The sequence below is a fragment of the Aquila chrysaetos genome, unplaced genomic scaffold (genome assembly GCF_900496995.4).
Source record: "Aquila chrysaetos chrysaetos unplaced genomic scaffold, bAquChr1.4, whole genome shotgun sequence".
NCBI classification, from domain to species: Eukaryota; Metazoa; Chordata; class Aves; order Accipitriformes; family Accipitridae; genus Aquila; species Aquila chrysaetos.
The window spans coordinates 76,229-88,333 of NW_024470394.1; the positions used below are offsets into that span (position 1 = coordinate 76,229).

The 12,105-nt window shown below is 54.3% G+C and overlaps 2 protein-coding genes and 1 long non-coding RNA gene across 3 annotated transcripts; all 3 read right to left on the reverse strand.

Moving 5' to 3' along the window:
• Positions 1-3,622: 3,622 nt before the first annotated feature.
• Positions 3,623-7,759, reverse strand: LOC115338252 (ubiquitin carboxyl-terminal hydrolase 42-like). The gene is given in 11 exon segments (XM_030006756.1): positions 3,623-3,751; positions 3,821-3,956; positions 4,488-4,588; positions 4,802-4,942; positions 5,313-5,531; positions 5,713-5,769; positions 6,226-6,283; positions 6,670-6,772; positions 6,847-6,865; positions 6,867-6,958; positions 7,581-7,759. Coding segments are annotated over 11 exon segments (1,197 nt in total). The 5' UTR covers positions 7,723-7,759.
• On the reverse strand, positions 5,725-6,474 carry LOC121233125. Its single transcript, XR_005931923.1, has 3 exons — positions 6,454-6,474; positions 6,226-6,296; positions 5,725-5,769 (listed from the first exon to the last, which is right to left on the reverse strand). It is a non-coding gene; the product is annotated as an uncharacterized LOC121233125 (long non-coding RNA).
• A 1,667-nt stretch (positions 7,760-9,426) lies between the features above and the next one.
• On the reverse strand, positions 9,427-10,834 carry LOC115338253. The gene is made up of 3 exons (XM_030006757.1): positions 10,315-10,834; positions 9,763-9,963; positions 9,427-9,674 (listed from the first exon to the last, which is right to left on the reverse strand). Exons 1-3 carry the CDS (start codon positions 10,832-10,834, stop codon positions 9,427-9,429), a joined length of 969 nt encoding a protein of 322 aa, XP_029862617.1.
• Positions 10,835-12,105: the final 1,271 nt, after the last annotated feature.

Genomic DNA, 12,105 nt, shown 5'->3' on the forward strand with positions numbered 1-12,105 from the left:
TCAGAACCAATTTTTGGGGCTGCAGCATCCCTTTTGGGGGTGTTCTGGGGCCCCAGTACGCCTCTTGGGGGTGCTCTGGGGCCTCATCACCCGTTTTGGGGCCGCAGCACCCATTTTGTGTCCGCAGCACCCCTTTTGGGTATGCTCTGGGGCCCCGGCACCCATTTTGGGGCGGCAGCACCCGTTTTGGGGGTGCTCAGGAGTCTCAACACCTGTTTTGGGGCCTCAGAATCTGTTTTGGGGGTGCTCTGGGGCTGCAGCACCCATTTTGGGGCCACAGCACCCGTTTTGGGGGTGCTCTGGGGCCGAGGCACCCATTTTGTGGCCGCAGCACCCCTCTTGGGGGTGCTCTGGGGCTGCAGCACCCATTTTGGGGCTGCAGCACCCGTTTTGGGGGTGCTCTGGGGCTGCAGCACCCGTTTTGGGGTGTCAGAACACGATTTGGGGGTGCTCTGGGGCTGCAGCACCCGTTTTGGGGTGTCAGAACATGATTTGGGGGTGCTGTGGGGCCGAGGCACCTGTTTTGGGGCTGCAGCATCAGTTTTGCGGGTGCTCTGTAGCCCCAGTACCCATTTTGGGGGTGCTCTGGGGACCCAGCACCCGTTTTGGGGCTGCAGCATCCCTTTTGGGGGTGCTCTGTGGCCCCAGTACCCATTTTGGGGGTGCTCTGGCGCCTCAGCACCCATTTTGGTGCCTCAGAACACAATTTGGGGGTGGTCTGGGGCCCCGGCACCCATTTTGTGGCCGCAGCACCCCTCTTGGGGGCTGCTCTGGGGCTGCAGCACCCGTTTTGGGGCCTCAGAACCCGATTTGGGGGTGCTCTGGGGCCGCAGCACCCATTTTGGGGCTGCAGCACCTGTTTTGGGGGTGCTCTGGGGCCGCAGCACCCGTTTTGGGGCCTCAGAACCCGATTTGGGGGTGCTCTGGGGCCGCAGCACCCGTTTTGGGGCCGCAGCACCCGTTTTGGGGCCTCAGAACCCGATTTGGGGGTGCTCTGGGGCCCCAGCACCCGTTTTGGGGCTGTAGCACCTCTCTTGGGGGTGCTCTGGGGCTGCAGCACCCGTTTTGGGGGTGCTCTGTGGCCCCAGTACCAATTTGGGGGGTGCTCTGGGGCTGCAGCACCCGTTTTGGGGCTGCAGCACCCCTTTTGGGTGTGCTCTGGGGCCTCAGCACCCGTTTTGGGGCCTCAGAACATGATTTAGGGGTGCTCTAGGGCCGCAGCACCCGTTTTGGGAGTGCTCTGGAGCTGCAGCACCCATTTTGGGGCCACAGCACCCGTTTTGGGGCTGCAGCACCCGTTTTGGGGGTGCTCTGGGGCCCCATCACCCGTTCTGCACCGTTCTGTATCTATTTATCCCCCAGTATTCATCCGCGGACCAAAAATCCCGTCTTTTAACCCCTCCGTATACAGCTGAAATAAGAATTTGGGATTTATTTTTTTTCTTTTTTTGTTTGTTTGTTTGTTTTTCAGATGTCGTGGCGTAAGCATCTCGCGATGCTCAGCAGGGCGCGGGGCCGAGAGGGACGTTCGCGACCCGGGGAGCCCGTCCCGGTGCGGAGCAGAGCACGAGATGTGCAGGCACGTACCTATGTAAAAGGCATTATGAAAGTCACAAGCTGCCGGTCGGGGTCTTTTCCCTTGGTTTGTGCTTTTTTTGGGGGGGGTGAATAAGAAGGAGGGGGTCCGGGGGGGGTGATGACATCATTTGGGGCACCCCAATGTCACCGGGGAGGGGCAGGGATGTGGCGGAGGAGAGCAGGTGAATGAGGGATGGGGGGTCCCCCCCCCAAAAAAGGGGGATCCCAGCCCAAAAATGCCTGAACATGGATGGAGGGGGAGTGTTAAAAAATACTAAAACACTAATATGGGTGTGAGGTGTTGAAACGGAGAAAAAAAAAAATCTCTCATTCTCATATATATTGAAAAATAATATTCATTTATATGTAAAAGGATTTAAAAATAAACCTCCATGTCTAATATATTAGACCGAAGCTATTTTAGAATTATATATTATACTATATAATATTATATATAGTATATATTCTCTGGTATTTCCACCAATTGCCCCAAAACCTTACAGAGAAGGAAACACCCCAATAATGACCATGCAAGGCCAAGCAAATGTTTTTAATTCTGTCTTTGTCTTTTCTTGCCTCTTGGCTCCAACCGAGTGTTGTTTTTTGCAAGGTGATCCCAAAAGCAGAAAACAAATAGAAGCTCTTCCTCCAGGGACCTGTGGGCAGGCGCGGGCAGCTGGCAGAGTTTTCCGAGTGCTCTGGAAGTTCTTTCTGAGCTTTTCCTGGCCAGAGGCAGCGCTGGGAGGAGGGGAGAGGGTGGGCTGCCGGTTTGTCCTTTGTTGCAGCTTGGTCCTTGCTTTGGTACTTCCATGGATTCTTCTTCCCCCTCTTCCTCCTACTCCAGCATTGCAGAAGTTAGATGTTGTGCTTCTGCCCTCATCCTGGGAAGCCCTTCTCTCTCCTCCCGGCTGAGGGGTCGTTAGTTGCGGTTGTCCACGAAGCCAGGCTGCGGAGATCGTAACCCCTGCCCGCAGGGATCTGCTTCGCTCCCTCCTGCCTCGGCAGGATTTGGTCCTGAGCAACCCCGGGGTCCGGAGCCTGCTTGGAGCGGGCACTGGAGGGTCCTGGAGCCGCATCGTCCCTTGGGGACTCACTCACGACGTGGAGGACTTCTTCTCACGCTTCTTCTCCGTCCTCCTCTCGCGGAGCGATGGTCGTCCGTGTACTCCACGAACCGGCTGCAGGAGATACTTATAACCCCGCCGCGGGGATCGGCTTCCCGTGCTCTCTCCCGCAGCTGAGCTTGCTCCCCGGCATCCCGGGATTGCGGGAACCCGCTTGGAAGCTGGCGTTCGGAGGTCCACGGAGGGGAGTCAATCCTGGGCGGGCTTGTTCAATGACTCGGAGAACTAGGTCTCCTCCTCCTCCTCGCTGAAGCCCACGGTAGTCCGTGTACTCCACGAAAGCGGCTGCGGGAGAGTAGAACCCCTAAAAACCCCGCCGCGGGGATCGGCTTCCGTTCGTTCCTTTCCCCAGCATCTTTGCTCCCGAGCAGCCCCGTGATGCGGGAGCCCACCGGGGAGCTGGCGTGGAGGTCCACGGAGGTGAGTCCATCCCGGAGGGCTTCTTCACGACTCGGACTTCCTCCTCCTCCCCTTGCTGAGAGGCCTGTAGTCCGTGGGGACCGTGCAGCCAGGCTGCGGAAATCGTGTCCCGTTGCGGGAAGCTGCTCCAGCCCTCTCCATGATTCACGTTCCCTCTGGCAGCAGGAACAGGAGCTGAATCCGTCCTCCTCCTCCTCGTCGTCGTGGTGTTGCACGGCGTGCAGCCCAAGGTCAAACAGTTGACGGCCAGAACGGGAAGCCAGGTTGGGTTCTGGACGGTGTACGAGGCCACGCTGCGCCCAGCCTGGCCGGGCTGCAGATGCCCTCCCGTGATCTGGCCAGTTTAACTGGCTGGTGCTGGTCCTTGTAGAGGAGCTGGTGTCCTCTGGGAATCCTCCATGCCCACCGCGTGTTCTGCAAAAGAGCTGTGAAAGGCCCTGCCCTTTCCCCGTGAAAGGACCAGAACGGTGGGGAACCCCAGAAACCGTGGGAGGGGCCAGCTAAGGGCGGTCCCAGAGCTTCTCCCGGCGGGCCGCAAGGCAGAAGAACCAAAGGTGGACAAATGGGGTGGATCGAGGTGGGATTGCTTTGAGAGGGAGAAGCGTTGCAGCTTTGAAGAAAGCTGCAGCCTGGGAGGGAAAAGAGAACGATGCCAAGATCCCGGAAAGAAATGCACTGATCCATCTCCCCGGACTTACCTTAGTCCTAGGAAGAAGACCCCATGGTCCCGCAGGATCTACCTGCTTGCTGCCGGCCGCCCACTGCCTCAGGAAGGCGCGGGCATGTGATGGTATCCGTGGGGAAGAAGGCCTTCCTCCCCTGAAATCAGGGCTCCTGGAGAAAAAAAGTGATTTCTATTTAGGGCTGTTCTTGCAGCTTTCCCTGGGGTCCAGCCACTGTCTTGGAGCGGTTTCTATGACAGAGAGAAGACGTATCCGAACCTACAAATTTGAAATTTGGTTGGGGTCTTCCCGCCAGGTCTGCCCTTGTCGGAGCAAGACCTCATCTTTATACTCCCTATGGCCTCCGTTTCAGAGAATCGTAAAATGGTCGGGGTTGGCGGGGACCTTCAAGATCGTCTCGTTCCGTCTCCCCTGCCATGGGCAGGGACACCTTCCACTAGACCAGGTTGTTCAAAGCCCCGTCCAACCTGGGCTTGGACGCTTTCAGGGAAAGGGCATCCACAACTGCTCTGGGCAACCTCTTCCAGTGTCTCACCACCCTCACCGTAAAGAATTTCTTCCTAACAGCTAACCTAAACCTACCCTCTTTCAGTTTAAAACCGTTCCCCCCTCGTCCTATCACTGCAATCCCTCGTAAAAAGTCCCTTCCCATCCTTCCCTTTAAGTACTCTCCTGTTATTACCTGACATAAAACAGCAAATAGGCTTGCTGCTGGAGAACCGTGCTGATGTCACAACGATCCACAGATGAATCGTCCATCTCGTACCACAGCCCATTGCTGGCCTGTAAAAAAAAAAGGCAACGGTATCTGGAGACGAACTGCGTGGTTTCTCCACAGAAACGGAGGCAGAAGAACTACAGAACCAAGAGTACGCCAAAACAAACCCAACCCAGCCTCTAAGGAGACCTTCTCCTTGGCTGCCAGTATCGCTGCCGTCAAAGTTTGTCTTCCTCAGCACACGTTTTTCTCGTGTGTGGGAGGAAGTTGCTCTTTACCTTCGTGTAGCAGAAATAGTGTCCCGAATCACAGCTATTACCGCTATGCACCAGGACAGCGTATAAAGAGTAGAAGAGCGGTTCTCCATCCGTCTGAGACATGTACGGGCGAAGATCCAAGCAGTTGGAATACTTCACAACCTACGGAGAGACCAGGAGCGCTCAGAAACGATCCCGAAACACTCCACGAAGTAGCCTTCCAAGACCAGGGGCCAGAGGTGTATAAATACATCTTTGGGGCTCATGAACACTTGTTTTTTTTTCCCCAAAGCAACAGGTAATGGTTTGGGTGGCAGGAAACTGTTCTCGGCCAAAGCAGCTCTCTCGGAGCAGAGTACGTCCTTGTCTTCCCGCGGCAACTCTCCTCTCCCCAGAAGGGAACACGAAAAACTCAACATGAGTTGAGTGAAAGAAAGAAAGAAAGTTTCTTTTCACGCTTGCGAAAGAGCGTACTGCTTTGGGAAATAGCCCGCTCCAGGACGAGAACGTCGCCCTCCAGTTGCAGACGCACCTTGTCGATCTTCCCGCCGGTGAAGTCTTCAAACCTCTTCAGACAGACGGTGAGAACCTTGGGCGCGCGATGGATTGTAAACCTCTTGGAGGCGGCGACCTTCTTGTTACACCTTGAAACCAAGCACAGAGCCAAGTGCTGAAACGCGACCTTCATAGACGCCCTAGCTTGCCCCAAGAAGGCCAGACATCCTTTCACGTCTCCACCACCGCCCCTCCGCTGTTTTTAAGGCTGCTCGGATGCATAAAGCCGTATTAAAATCCCCGTGCCTCGTTATTGCGCATCTAACCCATGTGAAAAAATGACTTGCGCTAGAGTATGTGCAGCACCTTCACGCAGGATCTAGTATTAATATGGTGTTAATAATCATCTTACTGGCTGCATGTAAAGCAGTTTTCACCGTCCAGCTGCTCGGTTTCACGAAGTCCGTCAGCGCTGCGGTGACAGATGAGACCGCCTGGAGGAGCGAGAAAGGAGAGAACTGATCTCCGGGAAATGCCGTCGCCCAAACTCGGATCAGGAGTTGACAAGAAGACCCAGGCAGCTGACGCGAGCCACCGGGAACCCGCAAGCGGCGCCCACGAGGGAGGCAGAACGAGGGCACGATGCCGAACATTTCCCTCGATTCCTGGGGCTATCAAGAGCTACGTCTCTGCCGCCGCTGCTCAGTTCAGCTACCGATGGCGTGCAGGGTCATCAATAATGAAAATAAGACAACCCGTCAGCCTAGGAGTCAGACGGGTGTTGAGGGAGGGCAAAAAGAAGGAGGATGCAGAGGGATCCTTCCATTCCACTTCCCACCCACCACCAAGCTCTCTTGTGTTCACGATACGCGTTTTTAAGCAACTGCCTTGATTCTGGAAAGCTACAGGGGCCGTGCGACGTCTTGAAGCGCAATTACAAGCTCTCTTACCTTGATATCCAAAGGAATATCCAGAAAGGCCTCGTAGGAATCGGAAGCCACTTTGCAGCTCGAGCACGTGACTGGAAGGAAATTCAAAATGCTCAGCGGTAGGGGAAGTCAAGGGTGCCGCTTTACGTCCTTCATACTACTGCGCCAGTCACACCGTCGGCTGTTCATCGCAGGCAGACAGAAGGGCACAGACAATTCCAAGGAGAGCAACGGTTGTGGAAAAAGTACCTCTGGATCTCAGAAAGCCCCAAATATTGGTGGATGATGGTAGTCGATTCAGAAGAGGTGTCCAAACTGGAAATAAATGGTAAGGCAGAGAGTTATCTCCTCCCCCGAGAGTTTGCTTTGTGTGGAAAGCCCTGGGCATAGTTTTTCCTTGACGGCACTACACCAAGGAGTCCAAAGGGCTCGGGAACATCGCAAAGGGAATTTGCTTGCGCTTACTCGCTGATTCCGCTCAGGCAAGCTCTCTGCATGGCATCAATAGCGTAACGTAAGAACTCGTGGGCATCTTCCTGCATGCCAAGCTGGAAATGTTCTCCTATTACTAAAAAAGAGAAGTTAGTCGCTTTCTCCTACAAGAACAGAAGAAAACTCGTCAAAGCACCTGAAATGACTCACGTGTGAGAACACTGATGACTGGCCGAAGGATAGATGACCCTGCCTGACGAGCGCAGGACGGTGTTAACGTGGTTTTCCATTCTACACATCACGCAGAAGCCTTGCTGACGACCTGAAGAGGGAGGGAGGGAAGCAAGAGCCTTAGGTGAGCAAAACATCCGCAGCGATGGGAAACCGAGTGGGGATTTTTGAAGTTCTAAGAACAGTCTCCGCTCCTGCCAAGGTGAGAGCGTCCCAACAAGCCCAGGCCATTTAGTGCAGAGAAAACTTTCTTTCAGAGGGGATGTGAAACTGACAGAATATTTCTGTGCAATAAGCAAAGAGGGTTTAACCTGCAGGAATAGGGACCAAGACCTGGGGCTAGAAAGGGGTGCCCTTCCGAAGATGAACACGGCTAGATACGGCAAGCGCCTTCTAGGCTTGAGTGTTCAAAGAAGGAATTGGCAAAGAAGGGCTGCTTTTCTCTTAAATTCCGCATTCTTGGAATTTAAGAATTCTCGGGGAATTGGCAAAGAAGGGCTGCTTTTCTCTTAAATTCCGCATTCTTGGAATTTAAGAATTCTCGGGGAATTGGCAAAGAAGGGCTGCTTTTCTCTTAAATTCCGCATTCTTGGAATTTAAGAATTCTCGGGGAATTGGCAAAGAAGGGCTGCTTGTCTCTTAAATTCCAGATTCTTGGAATCCTTGGGAAGCGCCTGAGAGATTTACAAGGAGATGTTCGTAAAAGCACTCACACGACCGGCTGTGCTCACGAGAGAGCAGGTAGTTGGCCAGGGGGGGTGTGTATGTCAGGCACTGCAGGACGGAGTTGAGGAAGCACGTGTTGTCCGAGTTGTGGAGTCCTGCTCCAGCTCTCCATCGCTGCTGCCAGTCCATGTAAATGTTCTCCGGGGGAAAGAGGATCCTTTGTGGCGGAGCCCATTCCCTCAGCAACGACTGCAGGGAAACGACATTTGAAAAGAGATGAGACAATATTGTTGCACGAAGGCACGTGTAAAAAAGTTGAGTTCTCTACAGGAGCACCCAGTACAACCAGCTTAAGCATCCAACACGGAAGCGTCAGGGGAAGCCTAACAGTGCCGTTGAAATTTTTCTGGTCAAGAAAGAGTTTTGGAAAACAACGGGTTCCCCTGCTGACTTTCCCTAAAGTCCAACAAACCCACGCTCTGCTTTCTGTGCCTTGGGCTACCTTCCTTTCCCTCTAGAGTCTTGAACTGCAGTATCAAGTCTTCCCTTTTCCTGACTGTAATTTCAGGAAAACAAGCAAGTACCTAGCCCAGAAGGTAACCCTACGAATGTCAGATCTTGCTACGAGCAACGTCTTCTTTCAAAGATTGTACATAGCTGCAGAGCAGTGACAAAACGCGTCTCCCTGCGTCTAACTGAAAACACCTGGGTAAGTCTTGGGTGCTATCGGGAAACGCCCCAGAATTCCCTCTTGGTTGTCGGGACCTCAACATTCAGGGGTGGAGCACCAGCCACCTCCGTTGCCTTTGGGGATTCGCAACATCCAAGCCTGCTGCCGAAGCTGTTACTCACAGGACTCGTTCGCCATCGCGGCCGTTGCTCCTCGCAGGAACAGAGGGCAAAGCTTGGGATGACAAAGGATGTCAGGACACGCTCCAGAAAGGCAAGATCAGCGCAAATCCCGTCACCTGATCACAAAGAAATAATCGTAGCTCAACAAAATGATTAAAAAACAAAAAACCCCGAACGCCACCCACAGAACAGGATCCGCCATCGGAAGTGTTTCGGCTTGTAACCGCTGCAGAGCTGCATTCTGACGGCCCCACTGTCGCAGGACCCCAGCTGACGGCAATTCCCAAGGCCCTTTTGAAAGACTGCGTTGCGTGTCACCTTCTCTGAAGACGACCTGCTGCTCACCATTAACACCAGTCCTCGGGTTCTCCAGCCCACACTTTCCCACCTTGTACGCCGGAGCGACCGGCTTTCGGCCGCTACTTTAACGCCTGCCTTTGCCGTGCTCCTTTTCTGTCTCCTTTCCTACCGCGTCAGTCGGGGCGGGCTTCTTGCCATTCTAGGCTGAGCCCAACACCTCAGACTACGCTACCACCCCCCTACTTACCTATCGTAGGAGATGGTAAAGAAATAAGAATTAGCGAACAGGAACTCTGCCCATAGCCCACCTCTGGCCAGCCCATCAAGGCGCAATAGCTCAGCCTACAGCTCCGAAGGTATAGACCAGCCTATACTTTTATCCCGTATCTACCTACTCTGTGATCTGTCCTGAAAGTCAAATCATAATTACCTTTGCACGAGGACGGCAGTTGAGGAGAAGCGGGCAGTAAACGATAAATGGTTGGGGAAAAAAAGTAGGCACGCGAGGAGCAGAGGAAGGGTCTGAGTTATCCCGAAGGCCAGCTCAGCCCAACTGGCTGCCTCTGGCTCGCTTTTCGGGATGCCAAGCGCCGGCCAGGTGAGGTCACGAGCGCCGGGCGGGTGCCGCATCGCTGCCCCTTTGTGACACGGGGACGCGCTGCGGCCGCAGCCCGGGCACCTCAGGTAGCCAGCAAACTGGGAGCCACTGGGCTTCCCCATGCACTGCCGGCGAAGGGCTGTTCATCCGCTGGCGGAGCTCCCACCTCTTCCCCGAGCCGCACCAGCCAGGTGAATCAAAAGCTGCCAGGGCTGTAAGGATGCCTCTTCACACCCGGGTTGACCTTGGATTTCTTTTCCACTCTTCCCAGGTACAGGACCGTGTCCGAGGGGTTCGCGTAGCAAAGCACGTTGGTCTCTTGCGGGTTCATTTTCCGATGAATTTTTATCTGCCCCTCGAGATACAGCCACGGGCTGACTCTGAACCGGCGCTACCGAAGAAAAATCTTCAACAACTGCACTGGGTTGACCTTGGCTGGCTGCCGGGCCCCCCCCCCCAGCTGCTGGGATAGCACTCACACGACCGGCTGTGCTCACGAGAGAGCAGGTAGTTGGCCGGGGGGGGTGTGTATGTCAGGCACTGCAGGACGGAGTTGAGGAAGCACGTGTTGCCCGAGTTGTGGAGTCCTGCTCCGGCTCTCCATCGCTGCTGCCAGTCCATGTAAATGTTCTCCGGGGGAAAGAGGATCCTTTGTGGCGGAGCCATTCCCTCAGCAACGACTGCAGGGAAACGACATTTGAAAAGAGATGAGACAATATTGTTGCAGGAAGGCACGTGTGAAAAAGTTGAGTTCTCTACAGGAGCACCCAGTACAACCAGCTTAAGCATCCAACACGGAAGCGTCAGGGGAAGCCTAACAGTGCCGTTGAAATTTTTCTGGTCAAGAAAGAGTTTTGGAAAACAACGGGTTTCCTTGCTTACTTTCCCTAAAGTCCAACAAACCCACGCTCTGCTTTCTGTGCCTTGGGCTACCTTCCTTTCCCTCTAGAGTCTTGAACTGCAGTATCAAGTCTTCCCTTTTCCTGACTGTAATTTCAGGAAAACAAGCAAGTACCTAGCCCAGAAATTACCTTTGCAGCTGGGGTCGGTCGCCGTGCCGTTCCTGAACCAGGTCGCCACGCCAACGAAGGCAACAAGTGGTGCCGAAACCCGGGAAAGTCGCCTGGAATCGGGTGAACGGCGGCCGGAGCGGCAGGACCAGCCCGGCGGGGAGGACGCTCCCGGACCAACAAGGAGGATGGAAGCCCTTGTGAAGGTCGTATCACAATTACCTAAGCAGTGGGGTATTGATTGTAAAGCCAAAGATTTTACTCTCGCGGTTGCGAGGCTTTTACAAATTGGGCTCATTGACCAGCCGGTGGATATTCTCCACCCCGAAGTGTGGGACAAGCGCACTAAAGCGCTTGCCGAGGAGACGATGTCCTCGGGTTGTGGGGGAAAGTCGTACGGGCCCTGCAGAAGGCCACGCAAGAGCAGGAGACCCGGAGGGCGGCAAAGGACTGTTTGGCGATCATCCCGAAACTGGGAGTCGGAGCAGCCACACAGACCCCGCACCCCCCAGATAATGCTGAGTCCGCTGAGCCCAAGCATCGGCGAGAGGGTGGCGTGCCCCCTCGATCCCCGAACCCCGACCCGCTTACGGAGGGACAGAAACGAGCTAAATCCTTCTGGGGTGGGCTAGCCGAGGAGGCCAGGGACGCCGCGGAGAAACCGGAGTCTGGGGAAGCCTGGGCCGGACCACCGCCTTACGCGCCCCAAGATGGCGCCGAGCAGAAAGGCAAGGGGCGAGGATGCCCTTGGCGGGAACAGGGAGGAAGCGCCAGCAGTAACAAGCGCACACAAAAGGCAAGGGGAGGAGAACGGGAAGGAGAAGGGTGGTGGGGGCGACCGGGAAGGGGAGGGGAGCGCGAGCGAAGGGCGGAAAGCCAGTCAGAGCGGCCATCTGCAAAAATGCCCTCACAGGGCAAACAGCCCGCCGAGCAGAGGGCGGGCCGAACCAAGAGGGCGGGGGGAACCAAGAGGGCGGGGGGAACCAAGAGGGCGGGGGGAACCAAGAGGGCGGGGGGAACCAAGATAGGGCCAATCGCAATGATCGCGATAGCATTAATTTTGCATATTGCAATATTGCATATTGAACAGACTTGTGTCGTTTGTCAGGAGCCGGCTAGGGAAGGTTAACGTTATGTTGGTAGAACGCCAGCAACTGCTTTAAGAATGTACTTACTCGGTGTTACCCCCAGATCTCCCTAGCTACCTCCAGTTACACCCCGATATTACCAGTCACCCCCTAATTTTTACCCGTTCCCTGTGCCTTATGTTTTTTACTTAAGTTTATGATACATACTTTTTAAGATTGTTATAAAGCATAGAATAAGAACAAGATATTTTAACTAATTTAGTTATACATTTAGTATGTTTTTTATCCAAAATGACGAGATATATATTCTTTTAAGACTGTTATATTTTAGCCAATTTAATTACGGATAGGGAGGGGGGAAATGTAGTTAGGGTCTGGCGGCCGGAAGATATCGCGCTGTACGGAAAGATAGGGCCCCTCTCCTGATAGCCAATAGCATCACGTTTATGATGTAAGCGGACAGAAGTGATGTCATAAACCCAAGCTATATAATGCTGCGTCACTCACAAGTAAACGCCATTTGCCGTCCACCACATTGGTGGCTGTGAGCTGATGGCCCGAGCGGCCTGGGGTCGGTCGCCGTGCCGTTCCTGAACCAGGTCGCCACGCCAACGAAGGCAACAAGGGATCTCTTATCTCGTTGATTTTTTTTTCTGTCATGAATGAAACTTTAAAAGAAGTTAAAATTGTATAATTTACCAACTGACTTGCATTGTTTAAACTG